Source organism: Mchenga conophoros, linkage group LG20, assembly GCF_057382185.1.
Source record: "Mchenga conophoros isolate Kocher_MC1m ecotype Shallow Benthic linkage group LG20, M_conophoros_male_GT1.1, whole genome shotgun sequence".
Lineage (NCBI taxonomy): Eukaryota > Metazoa > Chordata > Actinopteri > Cichliformes > Cichlidae > Mchenga > Mchenga conophoros.
The window spans coordinates 5832684-5855290 of record NC_140545.1 but is presented as its reverse complement, the minus strand read 5'-3'; the positions used below and the strand labels follow the sequence as shown (position 1 = coordinate 5855290).

The 22607-nt window shown below is 41.3% G+C and overlaps 2 protein-coding genes across 6 annotated transcripts in view; one reads left to right on the top strand and one right to left on the bottom strand.

Annotated features, from left to right (window-relative positions):
• The window catches only part of LOC146550200 (band 4.1-like protein 1), a 47211-nt gene extending 29338 nt beyond the window's left edge, over positions 1–17873 (top strand). Inside the window, exons 4-24 of one of the 4 annotated variants that reach the window (XM_085258871.1) lie at positions 63–167; positions 1099–1141; positions 1292–1367; positions 1634–1852; positions 1962–2049; positions 2145–2297; positions 3414–3511; positions 6195–6370; positions 6629–6855; positions 7479–7517; positions 8612–8641; positions 9064–9219; positions 9552–10619; positions 11795–11845; positions 12250–12648; positions 13538–13759; positions 13848–13907; positions 14089–14178; positions 14294–14374; positions 15060–15176; positions 15285–17873. In XM_085258871.1, coding sequence (XP_085114997.1) covers positions 63–167; positions 1099–1141; positions 1292–1367; positions 1634–1852; positions 1962–2049; positions 2145–2297; positions 3414–3511; positions 6195–6370; positions 6629–6855; positions 7479–7517; positions 8612–8641; positions 9064–9219; positions 9552–10619; positions 11795–11845; positions 12250–12648; positions 13538–13759; positions 13848–13907; positions 14089–14178; positions 14294–14374; positions 15060–15176; positions 15285–15290 — 3504 coding nt within the window. In that variant the 3' untranslated portion in view covers positions 15291–17873. The remainder of the gene's footprint in view (positions 1–62; positions 168–1098; positions 1142–1291; positions 1368–1633; positions 1853–1961; positions 2050–2144; positions 2298–3413; positions 3512–6194; positions 6371–6628; positions 6856–7478; positions 7518–8611; positions 8642–9063; positions 9220–9551; positions 10620–11794; positions 11846–12249; positions 12649–13537; positions 13760–13847; positions 13908–14088; positions 14179–14293; positions 14375–15059; positions 15177–15284) is intronic. The other 3 variants (XM_085258872.1, XM_085258874.1, XM_085258873.1) reach the window with 3 other exon arrangements.
• Positions 17874–20019: 2146 nt separating this feature from the next.
• cntn3a.1 (contactin 3a, tandem duplicate 1) overlaps positions 20020–22607 on the bottom strand; it is an 84198-nt gene continuing 81610 nt past the window's right edge. For both annotated transcript variants that reach the window (XM_085258546.1, XM_085258547.1), the window contains exons 22-23: positions 22209–22377; positions 20020–21403 (exon numbers count right to left, since the gene is read on the bottom strand). In XM_085258546.1, the coding sequence (XP_085114672.1) occupies positions 21312–21403; positions 22209–22377 (261 nt within the window). In that variant the 3' untranslated portion in view covers positions 20020–21311. The remainder of the gene's footprint in view (positions 21404–22208; positions 22378–22607) is intronic.

Below are 22607 nucleotides of genomic sequence, written 5' to 3'. Positions count from 1 at the left end.
TGTGTGTGTGTGTGTGTGTGTGTGTGTGTGTGTGTGTGTGTGTGTGTGTGTGCGCGCAACAGAAATTTGCCAAGGGCCAGACTCTGTTGGACATGGTGTGTGGCCATCTGAACCTGCTGGAGAGGGACTACTTTGGCTTGACTTTCCAGGACACAGACAACACCAAGGTCAGACACACAAACACACACCCACCCACACAGATATGCATAGATGGGCACAGCAGGACATCTTACTTGTGCGTTTATTTATTCACTTTTACAGTTTTACATGTGTAACTGAAACTCTGTAATGATCGCCAGATGCAGCTGCAGTTAAATGAAATGCAGACTTCATACACACACACATGCACGTGTACACTGGGTGTTTATTACACACTTTATTTCCTAAAGTTTGAGCTGGTGATTTTTGATAGAAAGACTAACTTTAAATAGAAACCCCCCCCATTTCTGGTTTCTCCACAGTCTTCTGCTATTGTCAAGCTATTATACTGAGCTTTAATGTCATTTAATTACATTTTCATTACCACAGTGACCGTTAATTTGGGGGTTTAATTTGGGCTTTTTTGTGGATAGTTTTCAAGTGTTTTTTTTGTGGTTGCTTTTTATGGAGTATTTACTGTTTTGTTTGGGTTTTTGTCACTGACTTCAGAAGAAATGTCAGCCAGTCCTTTAGTCCATTTAACTCCTGCTTCAATGGTTTTTCCAGGTGTTATAAAGCAGTGAACCTCTGGCTGCCCTTTTAACTTTGCTTAACCACTTACAGCCTGAAAGTGGCACACATGGCCTTTAATATTTTAGAATGTGATTAGATAGTATGGCCTTTGAAAAATAGTGCAGAGGGTCTGCAGTCCACCATGAAAGCTCTAGTGGCATTAAGCAGACAGAACTGAATTCAACTGGCATTTATCAGCCTTAATATTAATGCTTTCTGTGTTTACAGAAGCCTTCATCGAGTTTCATGAATACAGTTGAATCCAACAAGGGAACAGAGTTATAAAAGGGAGAGCAATCAGCGAGGTCCAGTTCTTTAAAGGGCTCTTAAACATGAATATGGAGATGGAATTTCTCAAAGGGGATTGTCTCTTTCTTTCTTTATCAGAATTGGCTGGATCCCTCTAAAGAGATTAAGAAGCAAATCCGGAGTAAGTGCAGCAGATGCACGCATACTGTACACACATGCACACATATGCACACACATGCACACACACACACAGTCGAACAAGTCCGCGCAAAAAACAGCAGAGGCACAGAAATCCTTCACTAAACAACCTTTGCTGGGGCTTCGTCCACAGTTGGTCCCTGGAATTTCGGGTTTGCTGTCAAGTTCTACCCTCCAGACCCATCTGTGCTCATTGAAGACATTACCAGGTAGGTCTGACTGCTTCTGTTAAGCTTGCTTGTCAACTCAACCATCAACTATATCAACCACTGCACTCAAAAAATAGTGTTCTGGTCATTGTTAACTTCTCTTGAACCTTTGACCTAAATTGTTTAATAGGACTATAGTAGCCTGCTATCAAAGAATTGAGGCTGAGACTCATTACAGTACTCGATTCCTTCAGATGTTCCAGTTAGGCTGACACTTAGATCTTGAAGAGAAGTATTACCAGCATCTCTGCCTCTGTTTTTTTTAGGTACTATTTGTGCCTGCAGCTGAGGGATGACATCCTGTCTGGTCGTCTCCCATGCTCATTTGTCACGCACGCCCTTCTGGGCTCCTACACAGTCCAGGCGGAACTGGGAGACTATGAGCCCGAGGAACATGGTCCAGACTACGTCAGCGATTTCCACTTTGCCCCCAACCAGACGCGCGAGCTTGAGGAGAGAGTGATGGAACTACACCATAACTACAGGTCATAGAAAATATGACTTCATTAGTAAACTCAATGCTCTTGTTTGCGATCTGAGGAATTAATATGAATAATAAGAAGTGAAGGATCGGTTGTGGCATTTGCACTGTAGGGGAATGAGTCCAGCAGAAGCAGAGATGAACTTTCTAGAAAATGCCAAGAAGCTCTCGATGTATGGAGTTGACCTGCACCACGCTAAGGTACAGGGATGCTCTCTTTATTGTTTCTCAGTCTTTTTTTATCTGTCAGTACCTCTTCTTCTGGCTCTTTGATACTCTGTGAATTTGTTTAATAGGATTCAGAGGGAATCGACATAATGCTCGGTGTCAGTGCCAACGGTCTGCTCATCTACCGTGACCGCCTCAGGATCAATCGGTTCGCCTGGCCAAAAATCCTGAAAATCTCCTATAAGAGAAGCAACTTTTACATCAAGATCCGCCCTGGAGAGGTTAATAAAAAACGTTTTGTTATCTGTTCTTTAGTATTTTGCTTGGAAGAGCTGGAGTTCACAAGTACTGCATGCACAACCCCACCAGAGCAGCTCCTTGTCACTTTGCCAGAACTGAGGCGAGTGAAATAAAGAGTCGTTTGGTAAAGAGCTAGCTTCACATTTCTATTTCATAGTTTCACAGTTGTTAAAATTATATCACCGCCTCTCTTGACTCGTCCAAAGCAGCGCAAATAGTCATTTCATGGTTTGATAAAAGTGTTACTTCTGAGATGTATCTTGCTGCACACCATGTGACAACTGCAGAGAGTATTTTATCAGGCATTATTTATAGACTTTAGAGATGCCGTTCTTAAAGATTTGGCTGATAGGTCATGTTTTTATTCTTGTCCTTCTCTCTTTCTCGACTTTCGAGTGTGATTAGCCAGTCGGGAGGATTTGCATTTTCATAAAGGATTTTACTTACAAGTGTAGCAGTCACGTTATGCTCGCTCTGGTTTTTCAACTCCCTAAAGTTATTATGATTTCCCTTCATTCTTTGGCCTTGAGGGTATCTGCAGTGCTTTATATCCACAGTTAAACTGACTTTGATATCTTCATAGTGAATACCAAGTCCATTCTGTGCATACACTTTGTTCTGCAGATGTATCCTCTTAAGTCAGCTGTCACTTTAAATTTGCCTGGAGGGTCATCATTGTGGTTTAAAACCACTTTTATTCTTATCTGTCCCCATAGTGTTTTTGTGTGGAACTAAAGTGCTTCCTTTTGTGAATGGACTCCTCCCAATGTTTAAGGACCTGTTATATTGCTAATAACCTATTGATCTGAAAGCATTTTCCTCCCTGTTCACACAACTGAATGTCTGATGGACTGAGTGCATGAACAACTAATTTATAGGTTGGTTAGAGATGGAAAATCTACCCGTCATGGTAGCAGGAGACACAAGGCGAGTAAACAGAAAACACTGATTTTTCCATTGCTGGAGAGTAAACACATTTCACCCTGCCGCCCTCCCTCCATCTTCCACTTCACTTGCTTCCCTCACTCTCTTTTTCTTCTTCACCTCCCCGCCGCCTCCTCCTTTCACCACCTCCACTCATGTCCCTCATCACTCAGTATGAACAGTTTGAGAGCACCATAGGCTTCAAGCTGCCCAACCATCGGGCCTCGAAGCGATTGTGGAAGGTCTGCATTGAGCACCACACCTTCTTCAGGTAGGCCTTAATGCTCACAGATACAAACAGCACGTTTTCTGCACTGTGCTCACTCTGACCTGCATGAACCTTGGCACAGTAGACCTAGAGTATCCCTAAAGTGTTGATTTTCTAACTATTGATTGTAACAGTTTTCTTAAAGAGTCTGTAGATGAGTAATAAAAAAAAATGCTCTCAAAAGAGTTTGGAAAATTTCTTTGATGGTTTGGAGGTAGGAAGAAGAAAACAAGTCTTGCAGCAAATACATCAAAATGAATCATAGGAAAGTAATTTGATATAGGTCATACAGTGTGAACACGGACCTTATTTGTAGGATTTGTACTGAAAAATTGGATATTTTTAAGGGTTTACACTGATTTTTTAAAACTTTGTTAGTTCCTAGAGTCAGCAAATATATGATAGAAGAGAGAGCTTTCTTGTCTGCATGGTACAGTTGTGGTCATAATTTTAAATGCACTCATGATGGGCATTAATTTCATGGTAATTTTGACCTTTTAATGAACTGTTCTTTTTTCAAGAACAGCATATATCTTAAATGAATAAAATGAAAAAAAAAAAACAACAACAAGTATTTGGTTCCCAGGTTTACATTTATTTTAGATTTTCTCTAATCCAGATAGGATTAAAAGTATACATGCAGGCTCAAATATATAGATAATTGGTTAAATGTCTCTTAGCAAGCAGCACCTAAACCAGATGCTTTTGGTAGCCATCAACATCTTCTTGTATAACTCTGGCGGAATACTGAGCACTGTTCATGGCAGAACTGGTAGAGTTCATTTACACTGGTTGGTGTCCAGGCACACACACACACACACACACACACACACACACACACACACACACACACACACACACACACACACACACAGAGCGAGAGTAGTAAACAACTTTATAATATGGTTGTGGTCAGTGCATTGGAAAGGGGATTCCAGAGGTTTAATGTTAGCCTACTTTATCAGTTCCAAAACTAGTTTGGGATCATTTTCTTGTTTTTTCCAAGTTTTGATCATCTAGCTGTTGAGATTAAGTTGAAAACTTTGGAGGTAATCCTCCTTCTTCATTTTTGACATTCACTTTGTACCACATACCATTACCACTGGTGGCAAAACAGCCCCAGAGCATGATGCTACTGCCACCATGCTTAACAGCTGGTGCAGTGTTCTCAGATTTGCAAGCCTCACCTTTACTCCTCCAAAGATATGTCTTGTCATTTTGGCCAGATAGTTCAATCCTTGTCTGACCATAAAAAGAAGGCATTTGTCCATGTGGGCAGCTGCAAATTTCTGTTGAGTTTTTGTTGTCAATTTAGGAGCTGGAGCGTCTCTCTTTGTCACCACCCTCTCAGTCCATAGAGATGAAAAACAGTGGACAGTGATGGTGGCGTTACAGTGGTATCCAGTTCATGGCAAGCTTGAGCTTTGGTAGTTTCTGAACATCCTAACCAATTTCCTCTCATCTGAGGGTGGCAGTTTGGGTCTTCTTCCAGATCTCGCATGCAAAGTGGGGGACACATCTCAATAACTTGTACGCACGTGCAAGTGTCTAAATGGAAGATCCTGAAATCTGCAATTGTTTAGAAATGGTCCATCATGCTTCTGGAATGGCCTTCATAAAGACCTTACCTCAATCCTATTGATGATTTGTGCACTATGCTTAAAGGCCATGTCTGTGTCAGGAAACCAACCAATTTACGTGAATTCTATCAACCGTGCCAAGGTCAGATATCCAGCCTGGATTATGTCAGAAACTTGTTGATGGCTACCAAAATCATCTGGTTGAGGTACAACTTGCTGAGAAACATTTAATCAAATATTTGTGTGGATTTATGTATACTTTTGAGCCTGTTTGGATTAGATAAAATCCAAAGCAATTTCAGACTTGTGCACCTAATTCTAGGTTTTTAAAATCTGAACTATAAAATAATTGCTGGAAAATTCTATTTTTTTTTTTACTTTCTGATTTAAAAAAATATGTATCAATTTGCATTGAGTTTCTGCATTAATTTGCATTGCTTTTTTCTACAACCAGTATTTTCTTTTACAATCTATTGCTTAAATTTAGTCTGCAATTTCAGGTTTTTCAGGAAAAAAAAAAAGACTGATGACGTAGAGGTCTCAGAAATTCATTAAGATTCATGTAACATTGTAACTCATAATACACTTAGTGTTAAAGGGTTAAAGATGTATCCAGTGCAATCATTCCATCCTAGAAACAGAACACTTTAAAGAAATCACTAGAAAGTCCAAAATTACCACAACAAAAATGCCCATGATAAGTATAGGTAAACTCATCAGACAGGATATGATTAGCTTAGATGAAGAGAAACTGTTATGAGAGTCAAAAGTTATGATTTAAAGACTTTAGACATGCTGTTAATGAAACACAGGTGGGCTTTGATGAAATCATGAAAACTCATGAAAACATACGAATGTTGGGAAAACGGGAAACACAACGAGGTCAGACTGGATGTCAGTCAGACAAACTGATAAAAGACTGAGAGAAGGGCAGGACTAAATAAAGCACAGAGTGCTAATTGGGTAGCAAGACACAGGTGGAGGCAGGAGATTCTTTAGTTAATTCCAGTAAATTTCCAGAGAAATCAATAAATAATGGTTCCGCAAAGCCCTATCGAATATGTGCCACATATATTCATTTTTAAGTGAACTGAACCTTCCTGCAGGTTGGTTTCCCCAGAGCCACCTCCCAAGGGCTTCCTGGTGATTGGCTCCAAGTTCCGCTACAGCGGGCGGACCCAAGCCCAGACCAGACAGGCTAGCGCTCTGATTGACAGGCCCGCTCCACAGTTCGATCGTTCTGTTAGCAAGAGGTACCTGCTGCCTCGAAGCATTGACGGAGGTAAGAACCCAGACTCTTTCACTGTCGGTATGGACATTTGCCGTGAGGCAGTTTGTTCTCTCCACAGAGTAAAAATATTTCAGCAAGAATGTTTGTTGATTTTGTGTTGCAGCCCTCAAAGTGAAAGGGGCCAGACGTTCCTTGTCAAAAACAAGAATTAACATTAGATTTAGATATCATTTTATGCGCAGCGCATTCAAAAGCTTAACCTAAAAACTCCTGGTGTTTTATGGTTACCCTCCACTTGCTTTCAACCAGCCTCGGCTCTTGGTGACAGTATGGACCAGCTGTCCCAACGAAGCTCCAGTGAGCGCACACAGTTCATGTCTAGAGAAGATCTGGACCAAGAGGGCAGCCTAGACCTGGACCACGATCAATATCATTATCAAGACCAAGATCAGGACCACTACACAGATCAGGAAGACGATCAGAAGCCGACACTGGGTGCCAATATCTCACCACCGACCAAGACTTTGGAGCTGAAGGTACCAGATGAGAGGACAGACTTGAAATGCACAGAAATCCGACTTCATTCATGCTCTGATTTTCATAGTTCAAAGCTGTACAAACAAATTACATGTCATTGTTAAGAAGAAGAGAGTTTCTATTTAGCCACAACCGATCAATCAGCAGTGCAAATGAAATCAACACATCTGTTAAATAGGATGCTGTAAATGTAAAAGCTACATCGCAGTTTTGAGGACACTGCAGAGAAATAAACAAAAAGCAATTAATCTGATTCATTGGGAAAGGTAAACAGCACACTGTGCATCACAACTGAAAAATATCTCACATTAACTCATCTTCTCTTTCCTCGTTCCTTTTTTATTTAAGAATGTAATCACCTTTCCTATTTTTCTCTCCTTGGCTTAATTAACCTGATTCCCGCTCTTCCGGTTATGAGACTTCTCAGTATGCACCTTCTTTTCTCATCATTTTTCTTAAATCATCTCCTCAAATCTAACTCGACCTCTTTGTAGTACATAAAACGTCTCTAACCGAGCACCCTGCCTTTAACCAGTAACATTCTCTTTGTATCACCGTAAACTTAACAATCTTAGCTAACCTCTTCTTACATTTCTGTCCTGTGCCTTGTGCTTTCCTTCAGGGTGAGGAAGCAGGCTCGCCTGTAGACTCAAAGCCAGAGGTATTTTGGTATTGGACTTTGGTGTCTGTATACGTGCTTTTTTTTGGTCGTTCAAGGTCATGTGCTCGTGCACTGTGTTTGTTAAGCACGACCTGTCTTATGCCTGTGTTGTTTGTCTGTAAAAGAAATGTTATTTCTTTTGATTTCATGGTTTCCAGGATTTCGGTAGGTATAATCCGTGGAAAATGCATGAATTGATTTTCAAGAAAAGACGAGAAATATTATATATAGATTTAATCAAGCTTTTTGTTTTATTTCGTATTTTCCTGCTGGAAATAGTTGTTTCACTGGAAAGAATGATTAAACTGTAATAAGCATTTTGATGCTAAAAAGAGTAAGACGTCTATTGAAGAACTGACTTATTTTTCTCGACTTGCAGCACAGTTTCACCAGCATGCCTCTGCAACAGTGTCCCCGTATGACATTAGAGGGATTGTTTGTCACCAGCAGGATAAACAGATGGCCTTTAGGCACTGTAGACGATTCAGTGAATCGGTGTTTCCCCACTTTGCAAATCTACCGATCCACCAATTAAACTGCCCCAAAATCTACATCTTTGTTTAATTTAGAAATATATTTATTTAAAAGCCATCTTTCTCTATGCTCTTATTTGTTTTGTAAAAGTCCTGTGCAGGTAGTTGTGGTGCTGTTTTCTTGACTACTGCAGGAAATATTGGCATCACATTAGTGGCTTAATGGACTCTTTGTTTGTGGTTTTGTAATGCCTTCCCATCAAATCTTTGGATCAAGAAGTATGGGAATAATCCTCCTCCAAACCCTTAAGTTCAGTCAATAAATGTCTTCATTAATTACCAGTTGGCTGACACTGAAATGGATTGTCCCTCTCTTCTTGGCAGAACATTAAGTGGCTTAACAATCACAGTCCAAAGCCTCAGTGGTGTCAACTGTTTCTGTTTGTCAGTCTGGCTGCCTGCCTTTTTTGACTCACCTGCAGCATTTTACCTCTTTGTCTCTGCACGCATCTGCTCTCTTTCCCCACCTCCACCCCCCCCCCAAATTCCTAACCCTTCCGCTTTGCTCGAAAAAAAACCTTTCACTTCATGTCGCTTGCCCCACCTCATCTGTCGGACAAGGAACTGGTCACCCTTCGGCCTAAACAGGAGGTACAGCTTGTCATCTCTTTTTGACATGAGACGTGTGTGACTCTCATCAGGTGTTCAGTGTTTGTTTGTTTTGTTTTTTGTATTCATAACTGTACCACTCGCAGTTTGAAAACAGGAGTCAGCAGTGGAGCTCCTGAAAACAGATATATTTTCCTACAGAGCACATAATCTTTTATGCGCTTTGTACATTTTCTGGTCATATCTAAAGCCTTTATTGGCCATCCACGTGGTACAGTTTTTACTTCATAAAGAAAACAATCCGTCATGCTACCTACCTGATCAGACAGAGCTTGGTTACGATTGTTCATTTTCCAGTTAAATCCAAATCGACTTCATTGTGCTGTGAACCAGAAATAGACTTAGAAGCTTTCTATTTATGCTGTCTTTTTTTTTTTCTGTTTTTCCTTTCACTGTGTGAGTAGCAGTTCTTGGACAAACCAGAAGACGTTATACAAAAGCACCAGGCCAGCATCAACGAGCTGAAGAGGGCTTTGAGGCAGCCTAACAGCAAAATGGCCCAGAGAGAGAAACGCATCTCTTCAGCTACTCCTCCTGGAGGGACTCCGGAGCGGAAACCAGTAAGAATGACATTCTGTTTCCAAGTTATGGCACATACTATCATTGTTGAAATATATATATTACCATTTTCTAAACAGGTTGTATTGGTCCTAGGCCAACATATATATATCTTCACAGAGTATGCCAAAAAACCTAAAAATGCTTTAAAATTTACACATACCCCCCAGTTGTTTTTCTTTGGGATTTTTTTTTTTTTTGTGTGTGTGTGTGTGTGTGTGTGTTTTTTTTTTTACAATTCTTCTTTACAATAGCAATGTGGGGTAACAGTAATGAATGGAAGAGCCGTTTATCTAGTTAGGCTAATGAAACTGTCTACTCTATGTTAACATAGGCGACCACTGACGCCAAATTGATTGACAAGCAGGATGCTTATGAAGGAACACTGGACTCTTACTCTTACGTGGAAAAGAGTAAGACCTCTTCAGAGGGTAGAGACACATTTGCAGTGACATCTTGGACTGAAGCGAATATGAACAATTGCCAGACACGCCCAGACTCTGGAAGAAGTCGACATGGAACATCTCCAAAGCGGGAAACTGAGTTTATTGCAGCAGGACTAAGAGATATGAACCCCATGGCTGGTACAGTAGCAGCTAATGGGCATCATGAATCTGTTCAAATTCGGAGAGCCATTCAGGAAAATGGATATGAGTCTCCACCTGAGAAACAGGCAAGAGAACTGAAGAAGGATTTAAGACATGGCCACTTTGAGCATCGAGAGAGGCCCAAGAACTTTGAAACTCCAGTGGCTTGGGATTCTGTCCCAAAGGGCAGTGCTTCAAGACACAGTGAGGCTTGGAAAATAAAAGACCCAAGCCCTGTGGGAGAAAAGGATTGCAACAAAACGGGGAACTCGCACACAGAAGTAACAAAAATAGTTCCTCTCAAGCCGCAGAGATCAAAGAAGTCTATAAATAAAGAGAACAAAGATTTAAACCCTCAAACGCACAGCCAGCCTGACAGAGGCGTCTTTGGTGCTGCCGGGGATGTACAGATGACAAAATCTTCCTGTGAGTCAGGAAGGAGACTGGATGATAATGCTGTACCACTGTCTGCCACAGATGTTGTCAAGGAAAACACAATGGACACCAAACACCAGGGTGAATCTACAGCGTTGTATCAGCAGCAAAGTCAAACACATCAGCAGATTAGGAATGAGTTTTTTGGACAACAGGAGCTCAGGGACTGCAGGGACTCTGCAGGCCAGTGGACGAGAGGAGGCGTTGCATTTGAAGAAAATTCTCAAATCACCTCAGAGTTTAGCGCCAAATTTCCAGCAGCTCCCCCACGCACTCTCCCCCTGAAAACACAGTGGTCCCGAGACAGACTGAGCAACATGGACAACAGCCACATCCACCACAGGACGCCCAACCAAGAAACAGCCAAGAGGAAGCAAGCGGTAAACCATCTGCCCCCCTTCCCCCCCCAACCTGTTTGTCAGTCATCGGAAAGTAAAGCATTGCATGAGCTTCAGGCGATGTGGTGCAAATTGTTTTTGCCATCTAAAAACAAACCTTCCAAAAAAAATAAAAAATCACACACACGCATAAACTTCAGAATTCATGTGGCTGTGTATGAGAAAGCAAAAGTTCACGTTCCTTCGCATCGCCTCATTGACCGACTCAGTTCACGTCCATGGCCTAGGGGGCATTTTGCTTTCCCTTCTTCCCCTCCGCAAATCTTGACATCTGCTTGGCCATTTCAGAACGCTGTGGGCCTTTAAGCAAACTTCCCATTGCTTAAGCTTCAGGCGTCCCTTCTATCCCACCTTAACTTGTCACGTTAATACCTGGTCTCTCCTTCCAACACTCAGAGCGAGGGTGACTGCTGTTGCAAGGAGCGCAAGACCTTTTTCCACCATTTTTTTCTTTGAAACCTCTTTTTCTACATAATTTGAATCCTTTGTGTAAATGGCTGAGGAGGCCATTTGAACCAAATGTTCTACCTTGGCACCTCTGCAGCAAAGCAGAAAAATGAAAAAGACGATTAGATGTAATCACTGGCTGCAGAGCTGCCAAACCTCTTCAGGGTTCAGGCTTTCATATGCCGCATTTAAAAATATGAATACCTTTTCCCTGAAAGGGAATTTTGAAAAATCAAACCTTTCAGTGCATGGCATTACCATTGCACTTGCAGTCATTTTTAATGATGTCAGCCTGTGAAATATACCCAGTTTGCATGCTTTTGACTGCAGCTTAAAGGCTTTGGAGTTTGGGGGATCTCTCACATTGTGTGTTTATCGTGCAGGTTTAGGAAAAGCCCCAAAGTTTATGAATGACTTAGACATGTTTGCTTACAGATAAGAACTCAACAGTGCTAAAGCGACATGCTTAATAGCGGTGAAGGAAGAACACTGCAAACTCGGGCTCTCCAGATATCAATTCTTTCATCATGTGCAAAAAGCAGAACTCGACGTCAAAGCAGTTTCAAAGAAAACTTTTTCTAACTTTTATTTTTGGATATGCTTACACACATTAGCTATAGGGAGACGGTATAACTTCTGGCTGCATTTCGGTGAATTCACGCATGCTTTCATATCGTTGTTTGCTCTTTGTTTGTTTGCCTTTTCCATAGGAGACACCTCCCACCCCTGCTATCCATGAGGAGCCTCTCAGTGAAGCTTCAGTGAGTCATCCCTCGGCTCCTCTCATATTTATTATGTAGTCACACCTTGGGAAAAGAGTAAATAAACTACAATTAGATATTTGACAGATTTTATTCAAGCTGCTCTTTGAGGCGTGTTTGTTTTTGTATCCAAAGCGTGGAGATAAACGCACAAAAGCACAGCCCATAAATTCATATTTAATCAAACGGGGAAACTGAATATTTTAAAGTGCCAGCTCGACATCATGCCTAAATCTGATATCTAATATTTTGTGCCGCTGTTAAATGTTCAATAAGCATGTTTCCATGTTTAATTGTGATCAGAGATCAGAGTAGAGAAGCTAATGTATGTACTTTACATGCTGTACATTGTCTAAAAGTGCAGGAGATAAACCACATCGAATTATCATCTGTCTCCTCTATAGAGGGAACCATGGGAGAGGCGCCTGGGCTCCGTATCAGAGGATGATCAGGACCACGAGATCCTGTACTTGAAGGAAACCCACCTGGGCATTGAACGAAAATGTTCCAGCATCACAGTCAGCTCTACATCCAGCCTGGAAGCTGAAGTAGATTTCACCGTCCTCACGGACCTGTACACAGGCATGGAAGAGTTCTCCAGGGGTATGTCGGAGCTGGGAGAGAGGGATCTGTCACCTGATGGGGGTCTGCGCTTTGGCATCGACATGCTCCAGCAGCAACCCTCTGAGCCACCTCCTCCCTTAGTATCGGCTCCTCTGTCCAGAAGAACCAGCAGCAGTCCTCCAGCCAAACAAATCCAGGCTGAAGAAGTCCGACCAGAAGTCAAACGGTCCGATGTCCAGGTAGATCAAAGTTTTCAGATCAGCTGTGTAGAACCACTGAGAAGTGTCTACTTCTTTGGTTTGTTTTGTTTTCACACTGCGCTATTTTTAGGCAGCTGAAAATATGCATCTTGGCTCCTTTTTAAATTCAGATGCCAGTGCAGGAAAGAATGGGTGTTAATTTGATCTGAAAGCAAGTAGCATGAAATCATTACTCTACAGTTTTATCTCTCTGCATGTTTGTAACCGGGCACTTGAGAAATAAATAAAGCCAAGCGTGAATGCAATGGAAATAACAGGAAGAAAAGAGCTGAATTCCTCTCCTCCCCAGCACTTTTCCCATAACACCAACCACATCCACTCTCTGCGTCTTTCCCAAGTTTCCCAACAAAGTGTGATGACAAGGTAGTTGTGGGTGAATTCATGCAAGTTTATTCACAAGGCTGTGGTTTGCCTGTGCAGTGGGTGGTCAGAGGGAATGTAACAAAACAGAAAATTATGGGTTCATGATTTGAGTTGTAAAAAAGCTGGGCGGCTAAAAGTATTCAAGCTTCTGACACCTCTAATGCACTAAAATCCACAAATGAGCAGATGAAGTGACTGTCATGAAATATGCAGGAAAGGGATGTGCTTTTAGTTTGAAGTTTTAAAGAAGGTAAACGAAAGAAAACCCACTTTGTTCTTTTCCTCGTTTTTTATGTTTAACTTTTTACTAAAGTAAGATATCTCTTAAGCTTCCAAACTTCAGACTCTCAGGTTGTCTTTTGCTTTCTGTTCTGATTAAATTATGTTCCTTTTCGCAAACAGGGGGCTTTCAAGCCTTTTAAAAACCTCCGTTTCTGCACAGAGTCTCAGAACAACACTACGAACTATACACACTCTTAATAATATAAACATTCCTTCTCTTAAGCCTGTAGTTCCCAAAAAACCAAAGAGATCAGTCCCCATGTCTTCATCAGTGGACCGAGATCAGTCACACAGAGAAGGCAGTCGTGTCTCTGCCGCCGCACCACTGAGCAGGGAGGGCAGCGATATCAGGCCCACGCCAACAGTCAGAAAGACGGACATCAGGACGGAGACTCAACCCAATGGGTCAGAGGTCACCACGACCATCGTGGAGTTCACGGATCAGGTTAACTTCATATTTCACTGCTAAAAATGTACAGAAAGGTAGACCTGTAAAATATCTGGACATAATCCAATCAATCTGTCTGTTTCAGGATCACGGCATCACTGGACTAAGTGAAGTTTCTTACTCTACAAGACAGAGCGTTTCTCCTGTGAGTACAGACAGGGGGACCTCTCCAATTTTAACTCAATCTGCAGCACACTCCTTCTTGTTCTCCAGGGTTCAAACCTACTTACAAAGCCCAAAGACACGAATTCAGGAACACACATCTGACTGAATGTCATAAAATATGGTTCATGTGTCTTTGTAATATTTGCCTCATGCCTCCTCAGGTGCACAAAGGCAGTCTTGGCAGAGAGACATCAGGCTCTCCCATCCTCGTCTCTGAAAATGTTACCTCAGCTACCACTCATGTTACAAAGGTAGAGAAGCTCAAGTAAAACTCACAAAGTGCACATTTAATTTATAATTTAGTGCCGCTCATCTCCTTTAAATGTTAAGGCTGTTAAAAGAAAAGCTGTTGTCTGTATGCTGCAGACAGTGAAAGGAGGATACTCAGAGACCAGGATCGAGAAGAGGATCATAATCACAGGAGACGATGATGTAGACCAGGAACAGGTGAGCAGAAATTGACAAATGAGCTTTGTTACCTTGGCACCCCAGTACGGTTCAGTCTTTATATTAAAGTGGTGTGATTAGCTCGCCTGAGAACAGTGCAAGAGACTAATCAATTTGTACATGACTGAAGCAGAGGAGTAGCTAACTTCCTGGCTACGTTTTCATAGTGTATGCATCCCTCATTGTTCATCAGCTATAAAAGCTTTTTGGTTAAAGACGGGCCCTTCTGAGTTGCTAGACAGTTTTTAAGTGTGTTTTGTGATTTTATTACAGCAAATCAACTTTTTAGCTGATTTTTATATAAGAACTCACAAAGCCTAAGGCTAAAATGTTAGATTCTTTAAGTGGGCAAATACATTTACTGACTAGATAAAATATAAAATGAGCATTTGGGTATCTAAAGACCAATTTTTAAAATGAATTGTAATTCCAGCTCCCTTTGCGAGCACAAATCAGTATTCAAAGGAGCTTGCAAAGAAAAGCGTCTGGACTGTCCTGACGCTTTTCTTTGCAAGCTCCTTTGACTACGATGACCTGGATTACTGAGAACCTTCACAGACACAAATTGGTATCTGAACCTGTGTTCTGCTTTTGTAAGATACAGAAAAGTTCCATAAGGTACTTGGGTGGAGGGGTTTAAGCAATTCATTTCATTCAGGACACACACTTCACTCTTTCCTTTCAGGCTCTGGCTATTGCCATACAGGAGGCCAAGCAGCAGCATCCAGACATGCAGGTGACTAAGGCAGTTGTTGTCAGGGAAACAGAATCATCCACTGAGGACCGACACGGTGCATCAGAGGTACAGCTGGCATCTTGACGCCATGCAACAATGGATGAGATTTTTACATCCTCTAAACTCTTTTGAGGTTAAGGGATTTAACATCCACGTCTCCTTTCTTTGCTGCAGTCCTGATTTCCTGAGACGAGAGTGCCCCCCTTTGGACAAGAAGCGTCAGTGCCCGACTTGAAATTGCCGCCCACCATCCCAGTCGATTAAGGACTACTGCCTGAGGCGCTCTGCCAGAGCCTCTTATACAAGTTCACACACAAACCTGAAACAGGACTCTTCAAACGATTTAATTTGTATTTGAACGTTTCATTATAGAAATCGTCATCATGTTCAACAGAGTGACCTTTTTTTGCAGTCAGGCTTCACAAGTAAGAGAAAAAGAAAAAAAAACCATTTATTAATTTTACATGGTTGATAACATGCCACAAGAATTCCAAACATGTGGAAAAATTTCAGACATAATTCAAGTAAATTCCCTGCAAAAAATCTCAGGGTCTATATGTTCAAATCACTCGCTTTGGTATTTCTAAACAAAAACAGAGAACACAGGGAATTCATTGGGAAAGGGTTTTATTTAGATATGAGTGGCTTATACTCTCATCATGTAATTCCTGCTGTGTGCTAAAAAAAAAAAAAAATGTGTTCACATTGTGTCACTGAGTAATAGAATCTAGTACATGTAGCTCCAGTACTGTTAAAGTATCCAGTCAATCGCAGGGTTTAGTGAAAACTGTTTAGTTTTCATAGCTAGTCAAATAAACAAATATCATCCCATCGCACTGAATGATGAAGATGCACTGATTAGAGACGACTGCGGTCCTCTGGAGGCGTTTATTCGAGTATTTAGCGAGGACCAGTGTTAGCTATCTAGTAATATTTGACTTCCTTTAAACATATCTCACCTCGACGTGTGGGTGGTAAGTATGCATATCTGCATTTATGTCTTGACATTAGGAGCTGTTGATACACAGTGTACCTGTTGTATTTATTCAAACAGTGGCAATGTAGTTTCTGAGCATGCTGATGTTTCAGAATGAGCCCAGTCTCTCTCCTCTCCCAGCCTTTAGATACGCGCTCAGAACTCACCTGGATTTAAATCCTCATTGGCCGTTGTGTGTGTAGTAAGTAAGTAAGTACATAGAGTAGGCTTACATTCCTTGTTCAAGTCACAGAACGGGCTCCTGCATCAGTAAAAGTAGTGTCTGAGATAACTTTTGCATGATGATGATTTCTTTTGGATGAATGGACTGTAAATGACTTCAGTGGATATTAACTCATCATAAGGAGCGATGATTCTGTCAACGACGGGAACACCCTGAGAAATTACAAAGCTGCAGAGACTGAATTGTTAATAATCTAAAATCTTGAAGAGAAATGATGCGTGTTGGCGAGGGTGGAAAAAAAGTGGGAAATGTCAAGTACACAGTACACAGTTATGACAGCACACTCGATTATTCTGTTGCAGCCCTCTTACATTCTCATCTCTTCTCAAACCGCTGGTGATGTTCATCTGGTCCTAACCTAGCCGTTTTCTACTTATTTGCCAGTGAATGAACATAATGTGGCCCACATAATGTGAGCTTACGTTCTGCAACCAAGCTGAAATGGCATTATGCATCAGAGCTCTGCCGACGCTCTTTCGTGTAAAGTACCATGTTAGAAATAAGATACACAGTAGGAGACGCATCTTTGGACTTTTAGTTGTGTGTGATTTGGTACATGGATGTTAGAAGGATGCTGTAGAGATGTAACGTGCCAACTGAGGTAGCAGTCAAACTGTACAAACCCTGGTTTTGTATGAAATAACTTTATATGAGCAACTTTTAATTACAAAGTGTCAGAAGGTCAAATGCACACATTTTTTGGTATGACATGGTTTCCCTTTAAGTATACTGTCTTTAGCGTTAAAAACAATATATAACTTCTGTATCTTTTTCAGAACTCATATTTTATATATAGACCAATACATGCAGCAGAAAATTCAAACAATTGATAAAAGAAATGTCAAAAGCTGCCACTCAAGGTTTATGAGGAAATTAACAGGCTTTCAGACACTAAACTATACCGTCTATGTTCACGTGTCTAGTGTAACTCCTTTTGTGTTCCTTATTTTGGTTCCAAAGTGATGCTTAGTCATGGATGTGGGTGTCAAACTGAAAGGTGGAAAAAAGAATAATGCAACCACGCATACCTTGTACTGTATATTTGGTGCTGTTTAGTGGATCGTGAAGATGTATAGTAGTTAATGGAAATGGGCTTGATGTACACTAGGGGGCACCGGTTACCTAAAAGAAGCCAGCTTAGCTGCAACATCAAGCATACCCAGCTGAAGTCCTTCTCACCATCCTTCACTGGATCGACCAGCATGGTCTGACTTACCTCTCTCTGTCCAGAAAAGGCCCACTCACGGACATGTGACAATGACCAGACTGTAATAACCAGACTGTGAATAATCGCAGACCCTCGACTGTGGCTGAGACACCTGGTGCCGAAGTCTGATTGACCTCTGGCAGACCCTTAAACCTAACCTTGTCCTTCTGTACAGAGTTCTCCTTCTTCTCCTCCTCCTCCTCTGCAGCTTCATCTCTTCTGCTCTGCTGCTTTCCACTGCTTAGTGCTGTATCCTTGCTGTACATTGTACTTGCATTCATTTGAAAATGAATAAAGACAAGAGAAAAAAAACAAGGAGAACAAGATAAATGACAATCCCTCTGTTTGATCTGTGTCTCTAATACTATACTAGTGCTGTAAATGATTAGAAAGACACGGTTCAGGCATGCGTTTCTTTTTCAGGCAGTGAATATTGCATATTTACCTTTTTTGCATTTAAGTAGTTTCTAAGTTTTAGTGAGGAGTTTAATGAGGAGACACAATTCAAATTTTAGTTTCTGCAAAAAACACCTGTATTTGGAAATCTGGGAAAGTTATCCATAAAACAGTTTCAGGAACATGCTTGCACACACACACACACACACACACACACACACACACACACACACACACACACACACACACACTAACATAAATATATATTCTCTTTGTTTTTTACTCACCCAACACACATACATATACCTTGCTTATACCAGGTTGGATCCCCTTTTGCCTTCAGACCTTCACATCCATGTTGACATGATAAAATGGTATAGATCTCTCGGCTGCACATTCATAATGTGAATCTCCTATTTCACATCCTGAAGGTGCTCTATTTATTTGGGAATCGGTGTTGCGGCCCTAGCAGGGCCTCCTCCTGAAGGTGCCTGTGTGGGCGTGTCCCACTACCTCTTCTGCCTGAGGTGTCACCTTTCCCTTTTGTGCAGCTGACTCTCGTCAGTAGTTAAGGAGATTTAAGCCCAGGGAAAGGTGAGCTCTGGGCCAGAGTGCCAGAGTGCGGTTACAGCTAGTGAGCTGAGTGTTTGTGGTGTTTGCAGCTAGTGAGCTGTGTGTGTGTTTTTGGTGGTTTTCAGCTAGTGAGCTCCTCTTTTTGTCTTACTTTGTGCTTTATTGACCAACGCCTGAGAGTTGTTTGTTTCTTAAATGGTGATAGCGGCTTGTCCGTCTCTTTTAGTTAGTATTAATAGAAACTTTAATAAAGCACTTTAATTTAACCCTTTTGCCTCCTTGACTCCTTTTTCTGACCCGGTCACTTTTTGTTACTTCCCCCTCACCGCCTAGACCCCCCCCCCCCCGGGGGAACGTAACATCGGTGACTGGAGGCCGTTTGAGTACAGTGAACTCACTTTCATATGTAAGAAACCAGGCTGAGATGACTTGATGTTTGTCACATGGCACATGCTGGAAGCCGCCATGATTAGATGGGTACACTGTACATAACAGGATGGAAATTGTCAGTAAAATTGTTCATGTAAACATACAAATGTCAAAAGAATGCAAATAGAAAATGAATGGAGCTTAAGAACTTTTTTAAGTTCCTTTTTTTGTTTTTGTTATTTTTTTTTGCTACTCTTTTATTCAGCTTTGACAGATGTGGTTGCCAGCATCTCATCTAAGTTTCAGATTCCACTTGGTGGAACATAACAAGTGGAGGTTTCCAACCTAACTTTTATTAGTGGAACAACACTAGAAAATAAACCTAACACTCTGATAAAGGCTTGCATTGCACAAGAACACCATTGTTCTTGTGCAATGCAAGCCTCTTCAATAAAACACCATTCTTTTATTGAAGAGCTTGCCTAGGGTGTTTGTTCATCCCAATATACCTTTAAACAGAACCCCTTTTGGCAAGCTTCCTAAATATAAAGCAATACTGACCTGATGTGAGCAAGAAACTCTGAAGAAAAAGAGTCCATGAAGCTCGTGCAGTTCAGATACACCATTACAGGTTGTGTTTGGTTAAGCTTAATGCTGCACAGTTTCAACCAGTTTATAGAAATCTGTATTCACAAATGAAACAATTACATTTCATTTAACTGCATGCATGAATAGATGTATGAAATTCAATCAGTCATGTGACTGTAGGTGATCCCACAGGCTGATGAATAACAGGAACTGATAGATTTTGGTGTGATGCAGAAAGTAGAACCTGTTCATCTGGACAACTTTTTTTGTTTGACCTCATAACAAATTAAATAACAAATTAAATATCAGATTTTCTGCTTGGAAAATAGATCAAATGAAAACCTGAACTTTCACACTTTTCCAGAGCGGTGATAGAGTTGAAAATTCCATAGAGAAGCAATAAGTGGGTTAGGCTGGTTTTTGTTTTTTTGTTTTAATTTTATAAGGCTCTGTTAGAAATGTGAAAATTATACCCATATGGGTAGTCTGATGGAAAAACCCAGCACTTAGATTTTGAAGTATGCAAACTCTCCACTTCAGACATCAATAAAAGAAACAAGGAAAATGACTTTATGTTTATTAAAAGCAGGTTGTTCCGTTTCAGACACCCTAAGCAAGGTACACACACTGACTGATTTCATGCCTAACAGCGGCTGACAGTAAAGTACTCCCGCTACTTTGTAATAAGCTGGAAACGTCAGTAAATATCTGCCACTTATTGTATTACAATGCTCATTATGAAGGACAGAAGACAAAGGCCTGTTATGTCCTAAAACCGCCTAAAAAACATGATCTAAATTAGAGCATGACTGAGCCAAAATACAACGCGGATAAAGAAAAGGAGTATAAATAAAACCTCTTTTGAATAATAACAACGTGGGATATAACCATAGGACTTAAGGCTCAATTTGGGACCTGAGGATTTCATACATACGCGACATGTGCGACAACGCAGCTGACATTATTCGGCGTGCCTTTGTTGCACACTTTTCATAGATGAAAGAAGAAGATGAGACATCAATTAGTCAACAAAGATCTGCTGTTTACAGTGGAAGTAATACTGGGATGGACACGCAGCATTTTCTCACAATACAACAGGTATAACTGAACCTTGTAGGCTCTGTACCTTTGGTTCCACTCAGTTTCATGGCAGCTGAGGTTTTGATGTGACATAAAAGCATGAATAAAATACAGGTAAAAGTTACAAAGGTCTCAGATTCTGGTTGTCATAAAGCAATGAGACTTAGCTCCCTGCTTTTTAGCAGGGGATGACTAACAGTTGTTTTTTCCTCATTAGAACGCAGGAGGTTTTTCAAAGACAGCAGGGAAATGGCTTCAACCACTTCCTGTCTCAAATTAAGCTTAATGATACTCACTTGCTTTAGAACTCCTTCACTCTCTGTCATGTTTAAATCCCATCAACCGAGAAGAGTCCAGTGGAACATACACATCTGTTTAATAAAACCTGCACAGCCTCTTAAGCAAGAACATATACACACATTCTATTGTGGCCTCCAAGATGAAAACCATACGAGAACATCCACTGGTTAGAAAGAAGGCGAGTGAAAAAAAAAAAAACGTATTCAAAGAGACTGCAGTCGAGCCACAGTGTCCTTTCAGTTCCATAAAAGCAACTTATGAAAGAGCCAGTTCCTTTCAGTAACCACTTTAGAAAGGTGGAGGAAAAGAATCTTCCCCACAAAGCGATATTTGTAGAAAGAAGAGGAAAGACACAGTAGTGCAGGAAAGGGAGCAGGTGGGAATGTGGCTGTCAGCCTGTTGTTGTCTTTGACCTGCTTTTTCTCCTCTTAATAAGCAGCTGCAGAGCCTGGTTCCTGCAGACATTTGTCATAGCAGCGTTCTGGCTGTGATGATTAGGGCTGCAAGATTGACCGTGGGGAAGGCCGAGAACTCCGAGGCTGCTCCCGCGGCTATGGCGTCTGAAAAACACAATCAAATCAAAATCCAACAGGCGCTTGGTCTTGCATTTAAAAAGTCTGGCGTGGTCTAGAAACGCATGAAAAAACGTTAGAAGGTCATTGAGTGCAGACTTTTACGTGATAAATTATCACAGAGCAGAACGGCTCTACATTGAAGTACAAAGAACTGATGCGAGATGCGAGTGCGTGCACTTATCAATAGATGGCACTAGTATAACATATTCCGTTATGGGGGCGACCCGAGTTTCAAAGAGCTGGACTACTGAGGCAGGCAACAGCAACACACATAGTTTGATCCAAATGGCACATCCACTCTCAAACAACCTCCTGGCCATACTTGGAGAATGCTGGAGACCATTATGTTGTTGATAGTATGTCTCCCGGTCTGCGGATAAGAGACTATTTTAGAGGTAATGTGAAAGAGGAAATTACTTATTTGAAGACTAATATTACATCAATTAATTTGGAAAAAAAAAGCTTCCTAAAAGAGTTTCTCGGATAACAATTTATCTATTTAATGCAGCTGCAGGGTGTGTTTGTACAAGTGCCAGGCTTGCAGTATGTGCATTGTTAGACTCGCACGGCTTGATCAAAAGAAGTGCTGTCACAGTGTTTCTCTGCAGCGAAACTAGAGGACCTAAATTACTTCCACTCAGAAAAGGGTGCTGAAAAGCTAAAGTGGATATAATTCTTTCCTGAGCGTGCACAGGTATATGCAAGGGCCTTTTTCTGTATGTCTCAACCCCAGCTTGAATATATTCATTCTCACAAAAAGAGAGAAAGAAATGTTTCAGGACTGTCCTACCTGCTATCTTGGGGATGGTAATCTGGCGGCTGCTGATCCCTTCACCTCCCTCACTGAAAGGTTTAATTTGGATTACATAGCCTTGGTTGACCGGCAGCGACAACTCCAAAGAGGTGTTGTTGGTCTCCACCACGTTGGGACGACTGTGTTTGTCTTGGCTGTACATCACCTGAAGGAAACAGAGTGCGAACGATGATAACAGAGTGTGGCGTGGCATGAAGGCACTCACAATGAGACATATGAGTGTTTTATTTTTCCTTCCTAGCGCGCTGACAGGAAAATCTAAGTGTGAGCTGCAGCTCAGCGAGTTGGAGTGAGCAGTATCTGAAAGTTAACAAGAACGAGACTCTTGCTTTAAGATATCTGCACATGACTGTGCCGGGTCACTGGAGGAGAGGG